General features: G+C 38.1%; 1 protein-coding gene across 1 annotated transcript in view; it reads right to left on the bottom strand.

The window, feature by feature from the left end:
* The window catches only part of PDE4B (phosphodiesterase 4B), a 1,313,049-nt gene that overhangs the window by 471,214 nt on the left and 815,516 nt on the right, over positions 1-26,319 (bottom strand). Inside the window, exons 3-4 of the mRNA XM_053693688.1 lie at positions 3,969-4,005; positions 2,532-2,602 (exon numbers count right to left, since the gene is read on the bottom strand). Coding sequence (XP_053549663.1) covers positions 2,532-2,602; positions 3,969-4,005 — 108 coding nt within the window. The remainder of the gene's footprint in view (positions 1-2,531; positions 2,603-3,968; positions 4,006-26,319) is intronic.

Raw genomic sequence — 26,319 nt, 5'->3', positions numbered from 1 at the left:
ACGAGTCTGGCCGCGAGTCTGCAGGGGGCGGCGTTGCACCAGCAGCTCTTGTGAGCTGCTGGTGCAATGCTGAATACGAAGAGCGTATTGCTCTCTGCATTCAGCAATGTCTGTCGGACCTGATCCGCACTGTCAGATCAGGTCCGACAGACATTTGATAATTCGGCCTCAATGGGTTGTTTAAGATGTTTTAGTGTTAGTTTTTTTTATTTTGGGGCGCTTTGTGGGTGCTGGGTTTTACTGTTTCAGCAGTTGCGCTAAAGCTTACACCGCATATGTAATCTCGTCCATACATGGTGTAAATGCCCAGTCATCTATAGGTTGTCCAGTATGCTACACAGCATCTGATTGGCTGTACCTCACCTACACAGCATCTGATTGGCTGTACCTCAGCAGTCCCTTGTAGCTGTATGCAGAGCAGAGGGTGCCATAAAGGGGTATAAAAGTAACTTTTGGTAGATATTTAAAGCAGCCTGGGAGATGAGCTTTAAAGGGATACTAAACCCATTTTTTTTTCTTTCATGATTCGGATAGAACAGCAATTTTAAGAAAATTTCAAATTTACTTCTATTATTTTTTTTTGTTCTCTTGGTATCTTTATTTGAAAAAGCAGGAACAAAAGCTTTGCAGCTGGCCCATTCTAGGTTCAGCACCTAGGTTGTGTTTGTTGATTGGATGGCTAAATGTAGCCACCAATCAGCAAGCGCTATCCAAGGTGCTGAACCAAAATCAGGCCTGCTCCAAAGCTTTCATTCCTGCTTTTTCAAATAAAGATACCAAGAGAACGACGAACATTTGATTATAGGAATAAATAAGAAAGTTGCTTAAAATGTGGGTTTAGTATCTCTTTAAAAACACTTCAGCACAGAATGCTTAAAGGTTTTAATACCACTTAAAGGCAAATAATAAGGGAAAAGTGCTCTGATTCTGTCACAGAGGGCTTCAACCTTGACTATCCTAAAATGTCGCCTCTTGCCTGACCAATAGAAACTTTCCTTGCATCATCTTTTGTTATTTAGGTAATGCCGCAGCATTGGGTGGGAAGCTGCTCTTGCCTGACCAATAGAAACGTTCCTTGCATCATCTTTTGTTATTTAGGTAATGCCGCAGCATTGGGTGGGAAGCTGCTCTTGCCTGACCAATAGAAACGTTCCTTGCATCATCTTTTGTTATTTAGGTAATGCCGCAGCATTGGGTGGGAAGCTGCTCTTGCCTGACCAATAGAAACGTTCCTTGCATCATCTTTTGTTATTTAGGTAATGCCGCAGCATTGGGTGGGAAGCTGCTCTTGCCTGACCAATAGAAACGTTCCTTGCATCATCTTTTGTTATTTAGGTAATGCTGCAGCATTGGGTGGGAAGCTGCTCTTGCCTGACCAATAGAAACGTTCCTTGCATCATCTTTTGTTATTTAGGTAATGCTGCAGCATTGGGTGGGAAGCTGCTCTTGCCTGACCAATAGAAACGTTCCTTGCATCATCTTTTGTTATTTAGGTAATGCTGCAGCATTGGGTGGGAAGCTGCTCTTGCCTGACCAATAGAAACGTTCCTTGCATCATCTTTTGTTATTTAGGTAATGCTGCAGCATTGGGTGGGAAGCTGCTCTTGCCTGACCAATAGAAACGTTCCTTGCATCATCTTTTGTTATTTAGGTAATGCCGCAGCATTGGGTGGGAAGCTGCTCTTGCCTGACCAATAGAAACGTTCCTTGCATCATCTTTTGTTATTTAGGTAATGCCGCAGCATTGGGTGGGAAGCTGCTCTTGCCTGACCAATAGAAACGTTCCTTGCATCATCTTTTGTTATTTAGGTAATGCTGCAGCATTGGGTGGGAAGCTGCTCTTGCCTGACCAATAGAAACGTTCCTTGCATCATCTTTTGTTATTTAGGTAATGCTGCAGCATTGGGTGGGAAGCTGCTCTTGCCTGACCAATAGAAACGTTCCTTGCATCATCTTTTGTTATTTAGGTAATGCTGCAGCATTGGGTGGGAAGCTGCTCTTGCCTGACCAATAGAAACGTTCCTTGCATCATCTTTTGTTATTTAGGTAATGCTGCAGCATTGGGTGGGAAGCTGCTCTTGCCTGACCAATAGAAACGTTCCTTGCATCATCTTTTGTTATTTAGGTAATGCTGCAGCATTGGGTGGGAAGCTGCTCTTGCCTGACCAATAGAAACGTTCCTTGCATCATCTTTTGTTATTTAGGTAATGCTGCAGCATTGGGAGGGAAGCTGCTCATAGGTTAAGGTGGATACCTAATAATAAATAAGTATTACTTTATTATATCTATTACCTAAAATGTATTTTCAAATATTACATAAAAGAAAAACATTGAAGTCTATCCTGGGCATCAGATTCACTAAGATGCGGGGCCAATAAAATATCCAGAGAATAGGAAGGATTTGAGTCAATAGAATATTTGCTGTAAAAACTAGACCATGATGAAGCCTGTAAAAAAAGAGAAAATTGTACCATCTAGTGGCCAGAATCCATTACTACAGCTTTAGTAAAAAAAAACAACAAAGAACTTACTTATTTGGAACTCCGTGAACATTGGTCAATAATGTGAAATGATTCCGTACACTGCGCAAACTGGCCAAGACCTATAAAAGAAATATGTGTTTGTTATGTAGATACTCATTGCTTTATTGCTGGATCACAAAATCCTTTAGAAAAGCCAATGATTCATCTACACACATTCCCATAGACTTTAATGTTGAGTTTTGTAGAAAAATCATTGGATAAGCTTTTGTAAACGTTTTGTTTTGATTGTGATTTACCCCTTAGTTAGTAATATGCTTTGGGGTTACTGTCAGTCATATAATTATAAATGAACTTTGACCTGAGTTTTGCTGAGATTTAAATAGATGACTTGAAAAAAAATCTCCCAATCAGTTACTCTAAAAATGCAAGTTTTTTTTGTGAAATCACTTTTAAAACTAATTTGCACAAAACGGTTTTAAAATGGCGTTCGGCTTACTGTATTCATGGTTTAATAACCTACCTGTACCATTCCTTAGTTGTTTAATAGCAAACACACAATAATCATGCGCATGTAGAGAACTAATTCAATTCTAAATAAGCCTCCTATTAAGTTGTTTTCACTGATAATACTTTTTTTTTACTGATAAAAAGTTTATCTTGTCTAATTTCCAAGTCAGCGTCTTTGTATAAATCCCAAAAATGTTTTTAAAAGGCAAATGTGTATTAATTAAAACTAAAAGGAAATCTGAAACATTACCTATGTTCTTTCCCATTTTCAGTTTAAAGCAACTAATCATATATGAAAGTAAAATATAATGTAATCCATTAACCCTATACTAACCACTATACTTCATACTATACAATACTTGCTGTTACTAAAATAAAACAAATGTCTGCAAATGAAAACAATATGCTGCACAAGCAAAACATATTAATTAGTATATAATTACTAAACATAACAGTTTATTAATACTGTAAATAGCTGTACATGAAAATTATGTGAATGGGACACTAATCGCTGCACAAAAAAGCTGATTTACTCCATTTGAAGTTCTTGTTTGAATTTTACAAATCCAAGACAGTTTTTTTGTTTTTTACAATATTTTATAATTAATAAATATAACTATTTAAATATTAGATATTGTCAAAAAATATATATTGTATTTATAATCTATGGTTAGGCATCTGCAGTTCGTGCAAAACGCGTCAGTTTTCTTTTAGGATCACCTCCATTTGTTATTTTTAATATGGATTAATAAACTTTTGGCTTTCAATGTTATTTTATTTGAGTCTTGCTATTTCCCTTCTATGATTACCGGTTAGTTCTCCTGCTATAGCCTGTACCCCACTGCCTTGTGGGAATTGTAGTCCTTTTGCCCCTTCTGGTCTGCATCTGCGGAGTCTATGGGAGGCCTGTGAGCTGCAGTTTCTCTACACAAAAGTCACAGTAATGGTTTATTGTAGACAAGAAATTAAGACACATACCTGGGCAAAAGGGGTTACTATCAAGTCATCTCCGTGCCTAAAGAAAAAAAAAAGATTATTAATTAAAAATGTCATGACAATAACATTACAATTTCATAATATTGTTTTAACTTTCACTTGATTTCTTGCAGTATAAATGGTAACAATGCCATAAAGTACAACTGAATTTAAGCTTGCCTTATGGGGTCTTTCCCTCTTAAGGGGTACACAAGTATTCTATCATTGGCTTTATTATCTTGATGTTCTTTGTTAAAAACTAGGAGCAACAACCCACTACTAGGAGCTAATTGCTGATTGGTAGCTGCAGATATATGCCTCTTGTCATTGGTTCAACAGATTTGTTCAACTAGCTCCCTGTAATGCATTGCTGCTCATTCAACAAAGGATGGTTAAAGAATAAAATAAATATGATAATATAGAGTAAAGTGTTTAAAAGTATATGCTGTATCTGAATCATAAAAGAACATATTTAGGTTGTCATGTCTCTTTAAGCTTCCCTTAGAAAATTAGGCTTGACGGAAACACTGGTATATGGTTTATGTAACCGGTACACGCATCAGCTGTTGTCTGAATGTAACCGGTACACGCATCAGCTGTTGTCTGAATGTAACCGGTACACGCATCAGCTGTTGTCTGAATGTAACCGGTACACGCATCAGCTGTTGTCTGAATGTAACCGGTACACGCATCAGCTGTTGTCTGAATGTAACCGGTACACGCATCAGCTGTTGTCTGAATGTAACCAATACACGCATCAGCTGTTGTCTGAATGTAACCAATACACGCATCAGCTGTTGTCTGAATGTAACCGGTACACGCATCAGCTGTTGTCTGAATGTAACCAATACACGCATCAGCTGTTGTCTGAATGTAACCGATACACGCATCAGCTGTTGTCTGAATGTAACCGATACACGCATCAGCTGTTGTCTGAATGTAACCGGTACACGCATCAGCTGTTGTCTGAATGTAACCAATACACGCATCAGCTGTTGTCTGAATGTAACCAATACACGCATCAGCTGTTGTCTGAATGTAACCGATACACGCATCAGCTGTTGTCTGAATGTAACCGGTACACGCATCAGCTGTTGTCTGAATGTAACCAATACACGCATCAGCTGTTGTCTGAATGTAACCGGTACACGCATCAGCTGTTGTCTGAATGTAACCAATACACGCATCAGCTGTTGTCTGAATGTAACCAATACACGCATCAGCTGTTGTCTGAATGTAACCGATACACGCATCAGCTGTTGTCTGAATGTAACCGATACACGCATCAGCTGTTGTCTGAATGTAACCAATACACGCATCAGCTGTTGTCTGAATGTAACCAATATACGCATCAGCTGTTGTCTAAATGTAACCGATACACGCATCAGCTGTTGTCTAAATGTAACCAGTACACGCATCAGCTGTTGTCTGAATGTAACCAGTACACGCATCAGCTGTTGTCTGAATGTAACCGGTACACGCATCAGCTGTTGTCTGAATGTAACCGGTACACGCATCAGCTGTTGTCTGAATGTAACCAATACACGCATCAGCTGTTGTCTGAATGTAACCGGTACACGCATCAGCTGTTGTCTGAATGTAACCGGTACACGCATCAGCTGTTGTCTGAATGTAACCAATACACGCATCAGCTGTTGTCTGAATGTAACCGGTACACGCATCAGCTGTTGTCTGAATGTAACCGGTACACGCATCAGCTGTTGTCTGAATGTAACCGGTACACGCATCAGCAATGTAACCTCTCATTGGCCTAAATGGAATAAAACCCGCTAGTGAAACTAACAACTTGTGGATCGCAACCCGAAAATCTAGCAATTGAAAAAGATTTGTGCCGGTTCCTTCTCACAGCTTAAGTTACGAAAGAGCAGCAGGAAAACAGATTTGTTTAAGTCTGAAAGATTTAAAGGGACAGTGAACAATTTGTTATTGTATAAAAAGATAGACAACGCCTTTAGTACCCATCCCCCAGCTTTGCACAAACATACATGGTTACATTAATATACTTTATAAATCTCTAAATCCCTAAGTCCCTAAAGATCACATGCTTTTGTACTTGCTTTTCACATCAGGGGAAGCTAGATCATGTGAGCCATATAGATAGCATTGTGCTGACGCCCGTGGATTCTAACAACACAGCACTAATTGGCTTAAATGCAAGTCATGTGATCAGGGGACAGTCAGAAGATGCTTAGAAACAAGGTAATCACAGAGGTAAAAAGTATTAATTTAACCACTGGGGAATGGCTAATAAAGGGATTGTCTATATGTTTTTGTGTTGTCTGTCCCTATATATACTGTATATTTATAGACACTTCAGTAAACTCTAGCTGTAAGGCACATAGGGAATGGCTAATAAAGGGATTGTCTATATGTTTTTGTGTTGTCTGTCCCTATATATACTGTATATTTATATACACTTCAGTAAACTCTAGCTGTAAGGCACATAGGGAATGGCTAATAAAGGGATTATCTATATGTTTTTGTGTTGTCTGTCCCTATATATACTGTATATTTATAGACACTTCAGTAAACTCTAGCTGTAAGGCACATGGGGAATGGCTAATAAAGGGATTGTCTATATGTTTTTGTGTCGTCTGTCCCTATATATACTGTATATTTATATATACTTCAGTAAACTCTAGCTGTAAGGCACATAGGGAATGGCTAATAAAGGGATTGTCTATATGTTTTTGTGTTGTCTGTCCCTATATATACTGTATATTTATACACTTCAGTAAACTCTATCTGTAAGGCACATAGGGAATGGCTAATAAAGGGATTGTCTATATGTTTTTGTGTTGTCTGTCCCTATATATACTGTATATTTATAGACACTTCAGTAAACTCTAGTATGTAAGGCACATAGGGAATGGCTAATAAAGGGATTGTCTATATGTTTTTGTGTTGTCTGTCCCTATATATACTGTATATTTATATATACTTCAGTAAACTCTAGCTGTAAGGCACATAGGGAATGGCTAATAAAGGGATTGTCTATATGTTTTTGTGTTGTCTGTCCCTATATATACTGTATATTTATAGACACTTCAGTAAACTCTAGCTGTAAGGCACATAGGGAATGGCTAATAAAGGGATTGTCTATATGTTTTTGTGTTGTCTGTCCCTATATATACTGTATATTTATATATACTTCAGTAAACTCTAGCTGTAAGGCACATAGGGAATGGCTAATAAAGGGATTGTCTATATGTTTTTGTGTTGTCTGTCCCTATATATACTGTATATTTATGCACTTCAGTAAACTCTAGCTGTAAGGCACATAGGGAATGGCTAATAAAGGGATTGTCTATATGTTTTTGTGTTGTCTGTCCCTATATATACTGTATATTTATAGACACTTCAGTAAACTCTAGCTGTAAGGCACATAGGGAATGGCTAATAAAGGGATTGTCTATATGTTTTTGTGTCGTCTGTCCCTATATACACTGTATATTTATAGACACTTCAGTAAACTCTATCTGTAAGGCACATAGGGAATGGCTAATAAAGGGATTGTCTATATGTTTTTGTGTTGTCTGTCCCTATATATACTGTATATTTATAGACACTTCAGTAAACTCTAGCTGTAAGGCACATAGGGAATGGCTAATAAAGGGATTGTTTATATGTTTTTGTGTTGTCTGTCCCTATATATACTGTATATTTATATACACTTCAGTAAACTCTAGCTGTAAGGCACATAGGGAATGGCTAATAAAGGGATTGTCTATATGTTTTTGTGTTGTCTGTCCCTATATATACTGTATATTTATAGACACTTCAGTAAACTCTAGCTGTAAGGCACATGGGGAATGGCTAATAAAGGGATTGTCTATATGTTTTTGTGTTGTCTGTCCCTATATATACTGTATATTTATATATACTTCAGTAAACTCTAGCTGTAAGGCACATAGGGAATGGCTAATAAAGGGATTGTCTATATGTTTTTGTGTTGTCTGTCCCTATATATACTGTATATTTATAGACACTTCAGTAAACTCTAGCTGTAAGGCTCATAGGGAATGGCTAATAAAGGGATTGTCTATATGTTTTTGTGTCGTCTGTCCCTATATATACTGTATATTTATATATACTTCAGTAAACTCTAGCTGTAAGGCACATAGGGAATGGCTAATAAAGGGATTGTCTATATGTTTTTGTGTTGTCTGTCCCTATATATACTGTATATTTATAGACACTTCAGTAAACTCTAGTATGTAAGGCACATAGGGAATGGCTAATAAAGGGATTGTCTATATGTTTTTGTGTCGTCTGTCCCTATATATACTGTATATTTATAGACACTTCAGTAAACTCTAGCTGTAAGGCACATAGGGAATGGCTAATAAAGGGATTGTCTATATGTTTTTGTGTTGTCTGTCCCTATATATACTGTATATTTATAGACACTTCAGTAAACTCTAGCTGTAAGGCACATAGGGAATGGCTAATAAAGGGATTGTCTATATGTTTTTGTGTCGTCTGTCCCTATATACACTGTATATTTAGACACTTCAGTAAACTCTAGCTGTAAGGCACATAGGGAATGGCTAATAAAGGGATTGTCTATATGTTTTTGTGTTGTCTGTCCCTATATATACTGTATATTTATATATACTTCAGTAAACTCTAGCTGTAAGGCACATAGGGAATGGCTAATAAAGGGATTGTCTATATGTTTTTGTGTCGTCTGTCCCTATATATACTGTATATTTATAGACACTTCAGTAAACTCTAGCTGTAAGGCACATAGGGAATGGCTAATAAAGGGATTGTCTATATGTTTTTGTGTTGTCTGTCCCTATATATACTGTATATTTATATACACTTCAGTAAACTCTAGCTGTAAGGCACATGGGGAATGGCTAATAAAGGGATTGTCTATATGTTTTTGTGTCGTCTGTCCCTATATACACTGTATATTTAGACACTTCAGTAAACTCTAGCTGTAAGGCACATAGGGAATGGCTAATAAAGGGATTGTCTATATGTTTTTGTGTTGTCTGTCCCTATTTATATACTGTATATTTATACACTTCAGTAAACTCTAGCTGTAAGGCACATAGGGAATGGCTAATAAAGGGATTATCTATATGTTTTTGTGTTGTCTGTCCCTATATATACTGTATATTTATATACACTTCAGTAAACTCTAGCTGTAAGGCACATAGGGAATGGCTAATAAAGGGATTGTCTATATGTTTTTGTGTTGTCTGTCCCTATATATACTGTATATTTATATACACTTCAGTAAACTCTAGCTGTAAGGCACATGGGGAATGGCTAATAAAGGGATTGTCTATATGTTTTTGTGTTGTCTGTCCCTATATATATACTGTATATTTATAGACACTTCAGTAAACTCTAGCTGTAAGGCGCATAGGGAATGGCTAATAAAGGGATTGTCTATATGTTTTTGTGTTGTCTGTCCCTATATATATACTGTATATTTATAGACACTTCAGTAAACTCTAGCTGTAAGGCACATAGGGAATGGCTAATAAAGGGATTGTCTATATGTTTTTGTGTCGTCTGTCCCTATATATACTGTATATTTATAGACACTTCAGTAAACTCTAGCTGTAAGGCACATAGGGAATGGCTAATAAAGGGATTATCTATATGTTTTTGTGTTGTCTGTCCCTATATATACTGTATATTTATAGACACTTCAGTAAACTCTAGCTGTAAGGCGCATAGGGAATGGCTAATAAAGGGATTGTCTATATGTTTTTGTGTTGTCTGTCCCTATATATACTGTATATTTATACACTTCAGTAAACTCTAGCTGTAAGGCACATAGGGAATGGCTAATAAAGGGATTGTCTATATGTTTTTGTGTCGTCTGTCCCTATATATACTGTATATTTATAGACACTTCAGTAAACTCTAGCTGTAAGGCACATAGGGAATGGCTAATAAAGGGATTATCTATATGTTTTTGTGTTGTCTGTCCCTATATACACTGTATATTTATAGACACTTCAGTAAACTCTATCTGTAAGGCACATAGGGAATGGCTAATAAAGGGATTGTCTATATGTTTTTGTGTTGTCTGTCCCTATATATACTGTATATTTATAGACACTTCAGTAAACTCTAGTATGTAAGGCACATAGGGAATGGCTAATAAAGGGATTGTCTATATGTTTTTGTGTCGTCTGTCCCTATATATACTGTATATTTATACACTTCAGTAAACTCTAGCTGTAAGGCACATAGGGAATGGCTAATAAAGGGATTGTCTATATGTTTTTGTGTCGTCTGTCCCTATATATACTGTATATTTATGCACTTCAGTAAACTCTAGCTGTAAGGCACATAGGGAATGGCTAATAAAGGGATTGTCTATATGTTTTTGTGTTGTCTGTCCCTATATATACTGTATATTTATATATACTTCAGTAAACTCTAGCTGTAAGGCACATAGGGAATGGCTAATAAAGGGATTGTCTATATGTTTTTGTGTTGTCTGTCCCTATATATACTGTATATTTATGCACTTCAGTAAACTCTAGCTGTAAGGCACATAGGGAATGGCTAATAAAGGGATTGTCTATATGTTTTTGTGTTGTCTGTCCCTATATATACTGTATATTTATAGACACTTCAGTAAACTCTAGCTGTAAGGCACATGGGGAATGGCTAATAAAGGGATTGTCTATATGTTTTTGTGTCGTCTGTCCCTATATATACTGTATATTTATAGACACTTCAGTAAACTCTAGCTGTAAGGCGCATAGGGAATACATAGAGGTCCCCCATAATCAGTTCTGGTATTTATGCACTTCAGTAAACTCTAGCTGTAAGGCGCATAGGGAATACATAGAGGTCCCCCATAATCAGTTCTGGTACTCGGACGCTGCTTGTACGGATTGGAGCGGTGTCATTACTATTACAGTTATCACAGGTTCACCTAAAGGGACACTGAACCAATTTGTTTTCTTTCAGGATTCAGATAGAGCAGCAATTTTAAGCAACTTTCTACTTTACTTCTATTATCATTTTTTCTTCGTTCTCTTGCTATCTTTATTTGAAAAAGAAGGCATCTAAGCTAAGGAGCCAGCAAATTTGTGGTTCAGAACCATAGACAGCACTTGTGTATTGGTGCTGTCCAATCAGCAAGGACAACCGAGGTTGTTCACCATAAATGGGCCGGCATCTAAACTTAAATTCTTGCTTTTCAAATAAAAATACCAAGAGAATGAAAACAAAATTAGGAGTAAATTAGAAAGTTGCTTAATATTGCTGCTTTATCTGAATCACAGAAGAAAAGATTGGGTTCAGCGTCCCTTTAAAGTGAATGAGAGCTGTCATTTTCTATTGCTTGTCCTAGACACATTTTAGGTCTTTTGTATCCTTCACTAATTCACTCCCCTCCCCCCCTTTTTTTTCTCTTCTCTCGCTTGTCTCACAATACATTTATTTGCTAAAATACTATTAAAAACAGGGCCAGAGCTGTCATTTTCTATTGTGCACTACTATTGCTTGTCTAAATAATGGCCGGATTAAGCAAAACAATTGAAATATTCTTACATTTTTGCAAACATTTGGCTAGATTACGAGTTTTGCAGCGTTAAGGTTCTTTTTCACTATTGCTGGTATTACAAGTCTTGCAGGTTTAGGGGCACCGCACACTTTTTTGGCCATAACGCAACGTAACTACCGCAGCTTTCAAAAAGTCATTTTTCAATGGGACTTCCTTTGTGCCGGTATTACGAGTTTGCCTGGGAGGCCAAAAAGTGAGCGGTACAGCCAATACCGTCAAGATCCATAACGTAAACTGAAAGTCAGTAGTTATGGCTTTTATGTTACAACGCCGTAACCTAAAACTCATAACTAAAGTGCTAAAAAGTACACCAACACCCATAAACTACCTATTAACCCCTAAACCGAGGCCCTCCCGCATCGCAAACACTAAAATAAAATTCTAACTGTAATGTAGGTGGCGGCGACATTGGGGACGGCAGATTAGGGACTAATAAGTGTAATGTAGGTGTTGCCGATGTCGGGGGCGGCAGATTAGGGGTTAATAAGTGTAATGTAGGTGTTGGGGGTGGCAGATTAGGGGTTAATAAGTGTAATGTAGGTATTGGCGATGTCGGGGGCGGCAGATTAGGGGTTAATAAGTGTAATGTAGGTGTTGGCGATGTCGGGGGTTGCAGATTAGGGGTTAATAAGTGTAATGTAGGTGTTGCCGATGTCGGGGGCGGCAGATTAGGGGTTAATAAGTGTAATGTAGGTGTTGGCGATGTCGGGGGTTGCAGATTAGGGGTTAATAAGTGTAATGTAGGTGTTGGGGGTGGCAGATTAGGGGTTAATAAGTGTAATGTAGGTGTTGGCGATATCAGGGGCGGCAGATTAGGGGTTAATAAGTGTAATGTAGGTGTTGGCGATATCAGGGGCGGCAGATTAGGGGTGTTTAGACTCGGGTTTCATGTCAGGGTGTTAGGTGTAAACATAAAGTTAGTTTCCTCATAGGAATCAATGGGGCTGCTTTACGGAGCTTTACGCTCTTTATTGCAGGTGTTAGGCTTTTTTTCAGCCAGTTCTCCCCATTGATGTCTATGGGGAAATCGTGCACGAGCACGTACAACCAGCTCACCGCAGCGCTGGTATTGGAGTGCGGTATGGAGCTTTACGCTGCAATATTGCCTGCTAACGCCGGGTTTTTGCAAACCTGTAATACCAGCGCTGTAGGGAGGTGAGCGGTGACAATGACTTGCAAGTTAGTACCGAGCAGCTCTAACCGCAAAACTCGTAATCTAGCCGATAGTTACTTTATATAATTGATAACTATAATAGGACACAAGTGTGAATTGTGCAATTTAATAATTTATACCTTTACCCAGGATACTTTATCAGAGTCATAAATGATTTGTGTATTGGTTTGATTTATTATATCCCTGGGTTTGTTAATATATTTTCAGCCAGCGGTGTCTACTAAGGGTTATTTTAATCTATTGTAACATCTTGTAACTGGACGTACTTTTCCTTTTTGTTTTCTCTCTTTTTTTACCCGCATTGCTTGTCCTAGACACATTTTAGGTCGCTTTAAGACACTCTTTTGTAATGATTTTTTTTGTGTATCCTTCACTAATTCACTTCACTCCCCTCCCCCCCCTTTTTTTTTCTCTTCTCTCGCTTGTCTCACAATATATGGATACATTTATTAAGTCACCAACTTATTCCAAAATCACCTCTCCAGCTATGGCTGGTAAACCTAGAGAGAGGAAAAACAGAAATACTGTAGACACGGCAGTAGAGATACATTCTACAAATACTAACCCTATATGCTGTAATGAAAAAAACTGATATGCAAACCTTGGTTGAGAATATTGCAAGTGCATTGTCACCTAAATTTGATATCCTTAAATCCGAAATGAAACAAGATATACTTACTAATCAACCAAGTGAGGCAATTTTCCAATAGACTTCAAGAGGCTGAACAAAGGATATCGGCTTTAGAGGATAATGATGAGGCACTTAAATCTAAATTTGAAAGCAATAACTCTATTCTTTCAAAACTACAATTTAAAATAGAAGATCTGGAAAACCGCTCCAGAAGAAATAATATCAGGATAATTGGTCTTCCGGAGAATGAAACATATGAGAACCTGATAGAATTTATATCCATTACACTGATTAAACTTCAGGGTATTCCTCCTACACACCTTCCTATTATAGTAGAGCGGGCACATAGAATGGGGGCACTCCCAACTGATAGTAAAAAAGACTATAGGCCTAGACCGGTTATTGACAAACTTCTCAATTTCCATGATAAAATCATTTTGATGCAATATTACCGGAAAATTCAACCCATCTTAATAGGGGGTGTTAAAATATTCCTTTCTTTCATGTAATTAGCAAGAGTCCATGAGCTAGTGACGTATGGGATATACATTCCTACCAGGAGGGGCAAAGTTTCCCAAACCTCAAAATGCCTACAAATACACCCCTCACCACACCCACAAATCAGTTTTACAAACTTTGCCTCCTATGGAGGTGGTGAGAAGAGTTTCTGAATTATCTGCTCTTTCTTGTGAATCTCCTTTTCTGATTTTTCACCAGGATAAGGCGGTGTTGCGAACTTCTTTTGAATTTTTACCTAAGGTTGTGAATTCCAACAACATTAGTAGAGAAATTGTGGTTCCTTCATTATGTCCTAATCCTAAGAATTCTAAGGAGAGATCATTGCATTCTTTGGATGTTGTTAGAGCTTTGAAATATTATGTTGAAGCTACTAAGTCTTCCCGAAAGACTTCTAGTCTATTTGTTATCTTTTCCGGTTCTAGGAAAGGTCAGAAGGCCTCTGCCATTTGTTTGGCATCTTGATTGAAATCTTTAATCCATCATGCTTATGTTGAGTCTGGTAAAACTCTGCCTCAAAGGATTACAGCTCATTCTACTAGGTCAGTTTCTACTTCCTGGGCGTTTAGGAATGAAGCTTCGGTTGATCAGATTTGCAAAGCAGCAACTTGGTCTTCTTTGCATACTTTTACTAAATTCTACCATTTTGATGTGTTTTCTTCTTCTGAAGCTGTTTTTGGTAGAAAAGTACTTCAGGCAGCTGTTTCAGTTTGAATCTTCTGCTTATATTTTCAGTTTTTTTCATTATAAAATTTAAATTATTTTGGGTGTGGATTATTTTTCAGCGGAATTGGCTGTCTTTATTTTATCCCTCCCTCTCTAGTGACTCTTGCGTGGAAGATCCACATCTATCCCATTATCCCATACGTCACTAGCTCATGGACTCTTGCTAATTACATGAAAGAAAACATAATTTATGTAAGAACTTACCTGATAAATTCATTTCTTTCATATTAGCAAGAGTCCATGAGGCCCACCCTTTTTGTGGTGGTTATGATTTTTTTGTATAAAGCACAATTATTCCAATTCCTTATTTTTTTTAATGCTTTCGCACTTTTTTCTTATCACCCCACTTCTTGGCTATTCGTTAAACTGATTTGTGGGTGTGGTGAGGGGTGTATTTGTAGGCATTTTGAGGTTTGGGAAACTTTTGCCCCTCCTGGTAGGAATGTATATCCCATACGTCACTAGCTCATGCACTCTTGCTAATATGAAAGAAATGAATTTATCAGGTAAGTTTTTACATAAATTATGTTTTTTCAAGATTTTTCATCTGAGACATCCTTAAAAAGAAAAGAAATCGCCCCCATATGCACCAGATTTATCAATCAAGGAATACAGGCCACTGTAATCTATCCAGCAAGACTTAGAATTACATTGAATTACCTTTTTGATAATCCCAAGGAGGCTGAGAAATTTGTGATGGAGAACGAATTAGGATAAACATACAGAGGCCTACTTATCAAGCCAACAACTTACTTGCATTCAACGGCACCAATACGCTTGCCTGACATCGCCTAACATCGCGGCCGCGGACCTGAATACGCTCTCCGTATTTATATAAAAAGCTGTCAAAAAGCCGCGCACCAAGTACGGGCGATGAGCAGCGGACTGTTGTTAACTAGCAGTCATCGATCTCGCTGCTATTCGGCTTTTTCACCGCTTTATTTATACCCTGTCACTAAACACTGCCACTATACTAAAATGTTTAACCCCTATCCCGCCGCTCCCGGACCCCGCCGCAACTAAATAAAGTTATTAACCCCTATCCCACTGCTCCCGGAGCCCACCGCAACTCTAATAAAGTTATTAACCCCTATCCCGCTGCTCCCCGACACCGCCGCAACTCTAATAAACGTATTAACCCCTATTCCGCCGCTCCCGGACCCCCTAAACCTCTGGCCTCCCACATCACTACCACTTACTAAACCTATTAACCCCTAAACCGCCAGCCCCCCACATCGCCATAAACTAAATTAACCTATTAACCCCTAAACCTTATATTAAATATTAACTCATCCCTATCTTATAATAAATTTAAACTTACCTTTAGATTTAAATTAAATTATATTAAACTATTAATTAATCTACCCTAACTGTTATACTAAAATTACATCAAACTATTTTAAACTAATAATTAATCTACCCTAACTATTAGACTAAAATTACATTAAACTATATTAAACTAATAATTAACCTACCCTATTAGACTAAAATTACATTAAACTATATTAAACTAATAATTAACCTACCCTAACTATTAGACTAAAATTACATTAAACTAATAATGCATCTACCCTAACTGTTATACTAAAATTACATTAAACTACAAATTAAATTCACTATATTATATATTTAAAAACCTAACCTTACTCATATAATTTAAATCTACTATTAAAAATTACAAAGTTACAAAAAACTAACAAGTAAGTTACAAAAAACAAATAAACACTAAGTTACACAAAATAAAAAATAAATGATCAAATGTTTAAACTAATTACACCTAATCTAAGAGCCCTATGAAAATAAAAAAGCCCCCCCAAAATAAAAAAAACCTAGTCTAAAATAAACTACCAATGGCCCTTAAAAGGGCCTTTTGCTGGGCATTGCTCCAAAGAAATTGGCTCTTTTACCTGTAAATAAAACATACAAATAACCCCCCAACAGTAAAACCCACCACCCACACAACCAGCCCCCCAAATACAAACCTAATCTAAAAACCTAAGATCCCCATTGCCCTGAAAATCAAAAGCCCAAACCCTAATCTAAAATTAAAACCCACCCAATAAACCCTTAAAAAAGTGCCTAACACTAACCCCCGAAGATCCACTTACAGTTTCTGAAGAGCCAACATCCATCCTCAATGAAGCGGCAGAAGTCCTCATCGAAGCTGGCAGAAGTATTCATCCATGCGGTCCGAAGTCTTCATCCAACCGGGCAGAAGTCTTCATCGAGACATCATCTTCTATCTTCATCCATCCGGCGCGGAGCTGCTCCATCTTCAAGACATCCGACACGGAGCATCCTCTTCTTTCGACATCTTCCTTACAATGAGCTTTGCCTTTAAATGACGTCATCCAAGATGGCGTCCCTTAGATTCCGATTGGCTGATAGAATTCTATCAGCCAATCGGAATTAAGGTTGAAAAAATCCTATTGGCTGTTGCAATCAGCCAATCGGATTGAGCTTTCATCCTATTGGCTGATCCAATCAGCCAATAGGATTGAGCTCGCATTCTATTGACTGATTGCAACAGCCAATAGGATTTTTTTTTTTCAACCTTAATTCGGATTGGCTGATATAATTCTATCAGCCAATCGGAATCTAAGGGACGCCATCTTGGATGACGTCATTTAAAGGCAAAGCTCATTGTAAGGAAGACGTCAAAAGAAGAGGATGCTCCGTGCCGAATGTCTTGAAGATGGAGTTGCTCCGCGCCAGATGGATGAAGATAGAAGATGCCGTCTGGATGAAGACTTCTACCCGGTTGGATGAAGACTTCTGCCCGCTTGGATGAAGACTTCTGCTGGCTACGATGTGGACTTCTGCCGCTTCGTTGAGGATGGATGTCGGCTCTTCAGAAACTGTAATTGGATCTTCGGGGGTTAGTGTTAGGCTTGTTTAAGGGTTTATTGGGTGGGTTTTAATTTTAGATTAGGGTTTGGGCTTTTGAAAAAGACCTAAATTCCCTTTTAAGGGCAATGCCCATACAAATGCCCTTTTCAGGGCAATGGGGAGCTTAGGTTTTATAGATTAGGTTTTTATTTGGGGGGTTGGTTGTGTGGGTGGTGGGTTTTACTAGCGCACTTGAAAAGATTAAAATGTGATACAGCCTTTTTGCAGGAAACGCATTTAGACTTGGTTGAAGTTGCATAGTTAAGAATCTTATGGGTTGGGGAGGTTTTTGCCTCGCCAGGTGTCAAGAGGAAAAGAGGAGTAGCCATTTTAATAGGGAAAAATATTGATTATCAGACCCTACAAGTCTATATAGATCCAGAGGGTAGATATCTTCTCTTAAAATTAAAGATAGCTAATTATATTTATACACTTTGTAATATTTACACCCCAAATGTTATTAGTGGTGGTTTCTGGGACTCAGTTCTGGAGAAAATATTACAATGCTCAGTGGGATATTTTATTGCTGGAGGTGATTTTAACATGGCTCCCCAATACCCTTTAGACAGGCATAGGAAAAAGTTACCTTCAACCAAAACTTAAAGAGATGGTCTAGAGACCAAAATGTTTAGATGTTGTGACAGACCCTTCTGTCAGTACTGAAAGAGTTAACTTTGTTCAGCTTTAAGAAGCTATTTTCTAAAGACAGGGTTGCTGGCATCAGCTATTGTGTACTGTAATTAAGTTTAGTGATAAACATTCACATTGTTTAATCACATCCAGAGAGCAGACGCCTAAGTGATAAGAAAGACTAACTTAAGTAATGTAATTCTATTGTGGCATGTCAAAGGGCGTTTTCCCTCTATCTAATGTACAATATTTTTTCAACCCCCCATCTAGGGGTCAGACCTGCATAAATACTGGGCATATAGCCTTCAATAAATGACATTCTGTTTTTACCTTCAATGTGGAGCCTGGTCTCATGTTTGAGGTTGGGTTGTGAGTTGCTGATCCCCTATTCAGGACATCGTTCACCTGGTATTAACCCTTGGTATCCTGTTGGTACCATAACAGATGTGTTTGAATTTGTCAGTAAGGGCTATTTGGAGGGTACAGAACCCGGATATCAGAGAATACACGTGTTTGTCCAAGGCAAATAAATCACTTTCTAGGATTGATGTATTTTTAATAGTTAAGACAGCTAAATTACAAATCAAAGCTGCAATCTCCCTCTCAGATTATGCTCCAATTTCTCTCCTAATTGCCATCCCCAATCGTAGTTCTGTCCCTTAGCGTTTCTTTTTTCCAAAATATCTCTGTACTGATAAAAAATTTAAAGAGAAAATTTGATGAATATCTATAGTATAACCACGAGTCCATAACTAAACCAGTAATATTCTGGGAAACGGCCAAGGCGGTGCTAAGGGGGGAGATCATAGCATATACTATAGCTCTACCGATAAAGATACAGGAAGAGGGAACAAGAAGTGCTACATTTTTTAACAAAGTCATATAATCGGTATTTGCTAGAGAGAACCACAGAAAACTGGGATACTTATACTCGAGCTAAAAAAGAAAGGGATACTTACTTAATACACAAAACAACACAATCTGAAATAAGATCACAATCCAGGTTCTATAAATATGGAAATAAATCTGGAAAATTGTTAGCAACCCTTGTTAAGAATACCAACAAGCCACCAGCAATTAACAGAATTGAAAGCAATGGGATAACTGCCACAACCCCAGAAGAGGTGATGCAAATTTTTATTAAATATTATACCAGATTATATACATCACAGGAATCTAATACGCAAAACAGAGATGCATTCTGGGGAAAGATTCAAAACCCTATTATATATCCTGAGTCAGTTGTAAATATTAATGCCCCTATTACTGAAACAGATATCAAAAAATCTATTAAAAACCTATCAATGGATAAGGCACCTGGGTCGGATGCACTTCCTAATGAGTTTTATAAAATCTTAGATCAAAATAAGACCCCCGCACCTGGAAAATCTTTTAAATTATTTCTACACTGAGAATAAAACTATTCCCCCTAACTTCTCTACATCTATGACTACATTCATTTTAAAATAAGGGAAGGATCCTACAAAAAAAGAATCTTATAGGCCTATAGCACTTCTTAACTCCGATTACAAGTTACTTACATATATTCTGGCTAATCGCCTTCAAACTATATTGCCAAATATTATTCATAAAGACCAGGCAGGGTTCATGTATCAAAGAAATTCTGCTGCTAAGATCGGAGAGACTTTTCTGACTATTGACTATTTCCATTTTTTAAAAGGACTTTCTGGGCAAGAGGAAATATCCTCTCCAGACCTAGCAATCATCTAGATTGATGCGGAAATTTTTTTTGATTCTGTTCAGTAGGATCATTTGATATTTTCCCTATTCAAATTTGGATTTAAGGAAAACTTTGTTTTGTTTATCCAGAACTTATGTAGCACTTCTACTACACAATTAATAGTGAACAACAAGTTATCACCAGCTATAACTCTTAACAGAGGTACGCGTCAAGGATGTCCCTTATCCCCTTTGCTTTTTAATCTCTCAATTGAACCCCTAGCTATTATGATCCGACAATATCAGGAAGGTATTCAAATTAGACATTAGGAGTTAAAGATCACTTTGTACGCAGATTATGTTTTACTATATATATCCAACAACAGGATAAACATTCCAAAAGTTTTATCAATTATTGAGTTGTTTGGGTTACAAAGCAAATGCTTCAAAATCTGAGATCCTATAGATTAGGAAAAATGGGGAATCAGCTGCTGTAACACCTTTCAAAGTAGTAACTAAGGCTCTTAAATATCTAGTTTTTTTTTTATCTCCCTTCATATGTCCGGTTCTGGATAGAGTTAAAGAACATATGAAAAGCTGGCAGAATTTCCCACTCTTCATTTCCGGTCGGATAGCTCTTTTTAAATGGCACTCCTACCAAAATTTGTATATGTTACACAGAACACTCCAGTTTTTATAAAGGAAAAGGATTTGAAAACTTTAAATGCTTCATTATGATGAAGAAACCGAGAATCTCACTTAAAAAAACTCTGTCTCCTAAAGAAATCTGGAGGTTTAGCACTACCGGATATTCGGATATACAATTTAGTATCTTTAGCCCGAATAGTGGTGGACTGGATTGTAAATTTAGACTATTTTAATAATAATGATCTTGAACATAATATGACTTATCCATAATTACCGGTATCTTTAATACACTGCAGACTTAGTATGAAACCTAAAATTATAAAACGACTCAAATCCATATATATATACCGATAATAGCTTGACGCAAGATCCTTACAATAGTAACAATTAAAACTGACGTATCTAAATATCAAACTATTCTTGGGAATCCAGAATTCCAATAGGGAAATAGTTCTATTAGGGATCTGGTAACACATATATACATCATTTTTTTTTCTCCTCTCCCACCCTCCCAGCCCCCCCCCATGTAATCTAAAGAGTAGGCTACTTTATACAGTTAAAATGCGAAGAGAGAAGCGCTCTACCAGGAACGAACAACAGCTCAGTGACTTGTTTTATGGCGATTTACCACCCGGAAGCAGCCTCTTTTAGACCACTGTGGTTTTCACAGAGGAAAACTTTCCTGAAGTATATCAGTCTGATCCCACCAAGTAAGGTCAGTCCAGCCCCGAAATACCAGGCAATTCTCCTCTGAACAAGGAACATGACAACCCCAGATGATCGTTTCGGCCTCCTATGGGTCTCGTCAGTGAGGTGCAGCCACATTCCTCTAAGCACACTGGGCTCTAGCAAGTAGAGGATAAGGTTAGCACAGCCAGGGCTCTGGCAAGAAGAGGATAAGTTTAGCACAGCCGGGGCTCTGGCAAGAAGAGGATAAGGTTAGCACAGCCAGGGCTCTGGCAAGAAGAGGATAAGAACAGGAGAAGTGGACCGAGCGCTACACCCAGGGCCTTACGCTTACTAACTATATAGCCTCCTAGTAGGCTAACAATATAAAAGTTAAAATGGGGAGAGAGTAAGCACTAAAAAGCTTAAAAGGCTAGTAAAAAGTACATTTTAATACATATAAAAATTTACAAATGGCAATCAGACGCATGGATCCATGTCTGACTTAACAAAAAAATATATAATAAACAAATCTAAAAATATCTAAAAAAATCCAATGGAGTATAGCATGTGATGCTGACTTAGTGAGCCAGTGATGAGGAGTTAGAAGGACATGTACATTCAATAATATAAACAACCTAAGGCCTAGATTTGGAGTTTGGCGGTAGATGGGTTGTTAACGCTCCGCGGGCTTTTTTCTGGCCGCACCATAAATTTAACTCTGGTATCGAGAGTTCAAACAAATGCTGCGTTAGGCTCTAAAAAAGGAGCGTAGAGCATTTTTACCGCAAATGCAACTCTCGATACCAGAGTTGCTTACGGACGCGGCCAGCCTCAAAAACGTGCTCGTGCACGATTCTCCCATAGGAAACAATGGGGCTGTTTGAGCTGAAAAAAAACCTAACACCTGCAAAAAAGCAGCGTTCAGCTCCTAACGCAGCCCCATTGTTTCCTATGGGGAAACACTTCCTACGTCTGCACCTAACACTCTAACATGTACCCCGAGTCTAAACACCCCTAACCTTACACTTATTAACCCCTAATCTGGCGCCCCCGCTATCGCTGACCCCTGCATTACACTTTTAACCCCTAATCTGCCGCTCCGTAAACCGCCGCAACCTACGTTATCCCTATGTACCCCTAATCTGCTGCCCTAACATCGCCGACCCCTATGTTATATTTATTAACCCCTAATCTGCCCCCCACAACGTCGCCGACACCTGCCTACACTTATTAACTCCTAATCTGCCGAGCGGACCTGAGCGCTACTATAATAAAGTTATTAACCCCTAATCCGCCTCACTAACCCTATCATAAATAGTATTAACCCCTAATCTGCCCTCCCTAACATCGCCGACACCTACCTTCAATTATTAACCCCTAATCTTCCGATCGGAGCTCACCGCTATTCTAATAAATGTATTAACCCCTAAAGCTAAGTCTAACCCTAACACTAACACCCCCTAACTTAAATATAATTTACATCTAACGAAATTAATTAACTCTTATTAAATAAATTAATCCTATTTAAAGCTAAATACTTACCTGTAAAATAAACCCTAATATAGCTACAATATAAATTATAATTATATTATAGCTATTTTAGGATTAATATTTATTTTACAGGCAACTTGGTATTTATTTTAACTAGGTACAATAGCTATTAAATAGTTAAGAACTATTTAATAGTTACCTAGTTAAAATAATAACAAATTTACCTGTAAAATAAATCCTAACCTAAGATATAATTAAACCTAACACTACCCTATCAATAAAATAATTAAATAAACTACCTACAATTACCTACAATTAACCTAACACTACACTATCAATAAATTAATTAAACACAATTGCTACAAATAAATACAATTAAATAAACTAGCTAAAGTACAAAAAATAAAAAAGAACTAAGTTACAGAAAATAAAAAAAATATTTACAAACATAAGAAAAATATTACAACAATTTTAAACTAATTACACCTACTCTAAGCCCCCTAATAAAATAACAAAGCCCCCCAAAATAAAAAATTCCCTACCCTATTCTAAATTAAAAAAGTTACAAGCTCTTTTACCTTACCAGCCCTGAACAGGGCCCTTTGCGGGGCATGCCCCAAGAAGTTCAGCTCTTTTGCCTGTAAAAAAAAACATACAATACCCCCCCCCAACATTACAACCCACCACCCACATACCCCTAATCTAACCCAAACCCCCCTTAAATAAGCCTAACACTAATCCCCTGAAGATCTTCCTACCTTGTCTTCACCATCCAGGTATCACCGATCGGTCCTGGCTCCGATATCTTCATCCAACCCAAGCGGGGGCTAGACATCCACTGAAGAAGTCCAGAAGAGGGTCCAAAGTCTTCCTCCTATCCGGCAAGAAGAGGAAATCCGGACCGGCAAACATCTTCTCCAAGCGGCATCTTCCATCTTCTTCCATCCGGAGCGAAGCGGCAGGATCCTGAAGACCCCCAGCGCGGAACATCCATCCGGACCGACGACTGAACGACGAATGACTGTTCCTTTAAGGGACGTCATCCAAGATGGCGTCCCTCGAATTCCGATTGGCTGATAGGATTCTATCAGCCAATCGGAATTAAGGTAGGAATTTTCTGATTGGCTGATGGAATCAGCCAATCAGAATCTAGTTCAATCCGATTGGCTGATCCAATCAGCCAATCAGATTGAGCTCGCATTCTATTGGCTGATCGGAACAGCCAATAGAATGCGAGCTCAATCTGATTGGCTGATTGGATCAGCCAATCGGATTGAACTTGATTCTGATTGGCTGATTCCATCAGCCAATCAGAAAATTCCTACCTTAATTCCGATTGGCTGATAGAATCCTATCAGCCAATCGGAATTCGAGGGACGCCATCTTGGATGACGTCATTTAAAGGAACCGTCATTCGTCGTTCAGTCGTCGGTCCGGATGGATGTTCCGCGCTGGGGGTCTTCAGGATCCTGCCGCTTCGCTCCGGATGGAAGAAGATGGAAGATGCCGCTTGGAGAAGATGTTTGCCGGTCCGGATGTCCTCTTCTTGCCGGATAGGAGGAAGACTTTGGACCCTCTTCTGGACTTCTTCAGTGGATGTCTAGCCCCCGCTTGGGTTGGATGAAGATATCGGAGCCAGGACGGATCGGTGATACCTGGATGGTGAAGACAAGGTAGGAAGATCTTCAGGGGATTAGTGTTAGGCTTATTTAAGGGGGGTTTGGGTTAGATTAGGGGTATGTGGGTGGTGGGTTGTAATGTTGGGGGGGGGTATTGTATGTTTTTTTTTTACAGGCAAAAGAGCTGAACTTCTTGGGGCATGCCCCGCAAAGGGCCCTGTTCAGGGCTGGTAAGGTAAAAGAGCTTGTAACTTTTTTAATTTAGAATAGGGTAGGGAATTTTTTATTTTGGGGGGCTTTGTTATTTTATTAGGGGGCTTAGAGTAGGTGTAATTAGTTTAAAATTGTTGTAATATTTTTCTTATGTTTGTAAATATTTTTTTTATTTTCTGTAACTTAGTTCTTTTTTATTTTTTGTACTTTAGCTAGTTTATTTAATTGTATTTATTTGTAGCAATTGTGTTTATTTAATTTATTGATAGTGTAGTGTTAGGTTAATTGTAGGTAATTGTAGGTAGTTTATTTAATTATTTTATTGATAGGGTAGTGTTAGGTTTAATTATATCTTAGGTTAGGATTTATTTTACAGGTAATTTTGTAATTATTTTAACTAGGTAACTATTAAATAGTTCTTAACTATTTAATAGCTATTGTACCTAGTTAAAATAAATACCAAGTTGCCTGTAAAATAAATATTAATCCTAAAATAGCTATAATATAATTATAATTTATATTGTAGCTATATTAGGGTTTATTTTACAGGTAAGTATTTAGCTTTAAATAGGATTAATTTATTTAATAAGAGTTAATTTATTTCGTTAGATGTAAATTATATTTAAGTTAGGGGGGTGTTAGTGTTAGGGTTAGACTTAGCTTTAGGGGTTAATACATTTATTAGAATAGCGGTGAGCTCCGATCGGAAGATTAGGGGTTAATAATTGAAGGTAGGTGTCGGCGATGTTAGGGAGGGCAGATTAGGGGTTAATACTATTTATGATAGGGTTAGTGAGGCGGATTAGGAGTTAATAAGTGTAGGCAGGTGTCGGCGACGTTGAGGGGGGCAGATTAGGGGTTAATAAATATAATATAGGGGTCGGCGGTGTTAGGGGCAGCAGATTAGGGGTACATAGGGATAACGTAGGTGGCGGCGCTTTGCGGTCGGAAGATTAGGGGTTAATTATTTTAAGTAGCTGGCGGCGATGTTGTGGGGGGCAGATTAGGGGTTAATAAATGTAATATAGGGGTCGGCGGGGTTAGGGGCAGCAGATTAGGGGTACATAAGTATAACGTAGGTGGCGGTCGGCAGATTAGGGGTTAAAAATTTTAATCGAGTGGCGGCGATGTGGGGGGAGCTCGGTTTAGGGGTACATAGGTAGTTTATGGGTGTTAGTGTACTTTAGGGTACAGTAGTTAAGAGCTTTATAAACCGGCGTTAGCCAGAAAGCTCTTAACTCCTGCTATTTTCAGGCGGCTGAAGTTTTGTCGTTAGAGCTCTAACGCTCACTGCAGAAACGACTCTAAATACCGGCGTTAGAAAGATCCCATTGAAAAGATAGGCTACGCAAATGGCGTAGGGGGATCTGCGGTATGGAAAAGTCGCGGCTGAAAAGTGAGCGTTAGACCCTTTCCTGACTGACTCTAAATACCGGCGGGCGGCCAAAACCAGCGTTAGGAGCCTCTAACGCTGGTTTTGACGGCTACCGCCGAACTCTAAATCTAGGCCTAAGTGAGTGATTGAGTGCACACAATAGCTGTCAACAAAGAAAAATAGCATTCACAAAGAAGAAAAATAGCATTCACAAAAAATAGTGTTCCCAAAAATTGGCGTACATAAAAAATGTTCAAATGTTCAACCGGTTATATGTAAGTGAATCCAGTAGTGTTTCCTCCAAAGTGACGTGTGGAAATATAACGTGAAGTCTATAATAGTAGAATGTAAACGTTGAGTGGGTCAAATTATTGTGGTTCAGCTGCTAAATTAAAAAATTGTAAATCCGTGAGGTGTATAAAAATAAAAATAAAAATAACTTGTGAAAAAATCCACGTGGAAAACTTGAATTCAAATGATAAACAAAGGTCAAAAATCCAATGTAGGACTACTTAATGTGTGA

Source organism: Bombina bombina, chromosome 10 (genome assembly GCF_027579735.1).
Source record: "Bombina bombina isolate aBomBom1 chromosome 10, aBomBom1.pri, whole genome shotgun sequence".
NCBI lineage: Eukaryota > Metazoa > Chordata > Amphibia > Anura > Bombinatoridae > Bombina > Bombina bombina.
The sequence above is the reverse complement of the archived record's forward strand: the minus strand, read 5'-3'. Positions and strand labels throughout refer to the sequence as shown.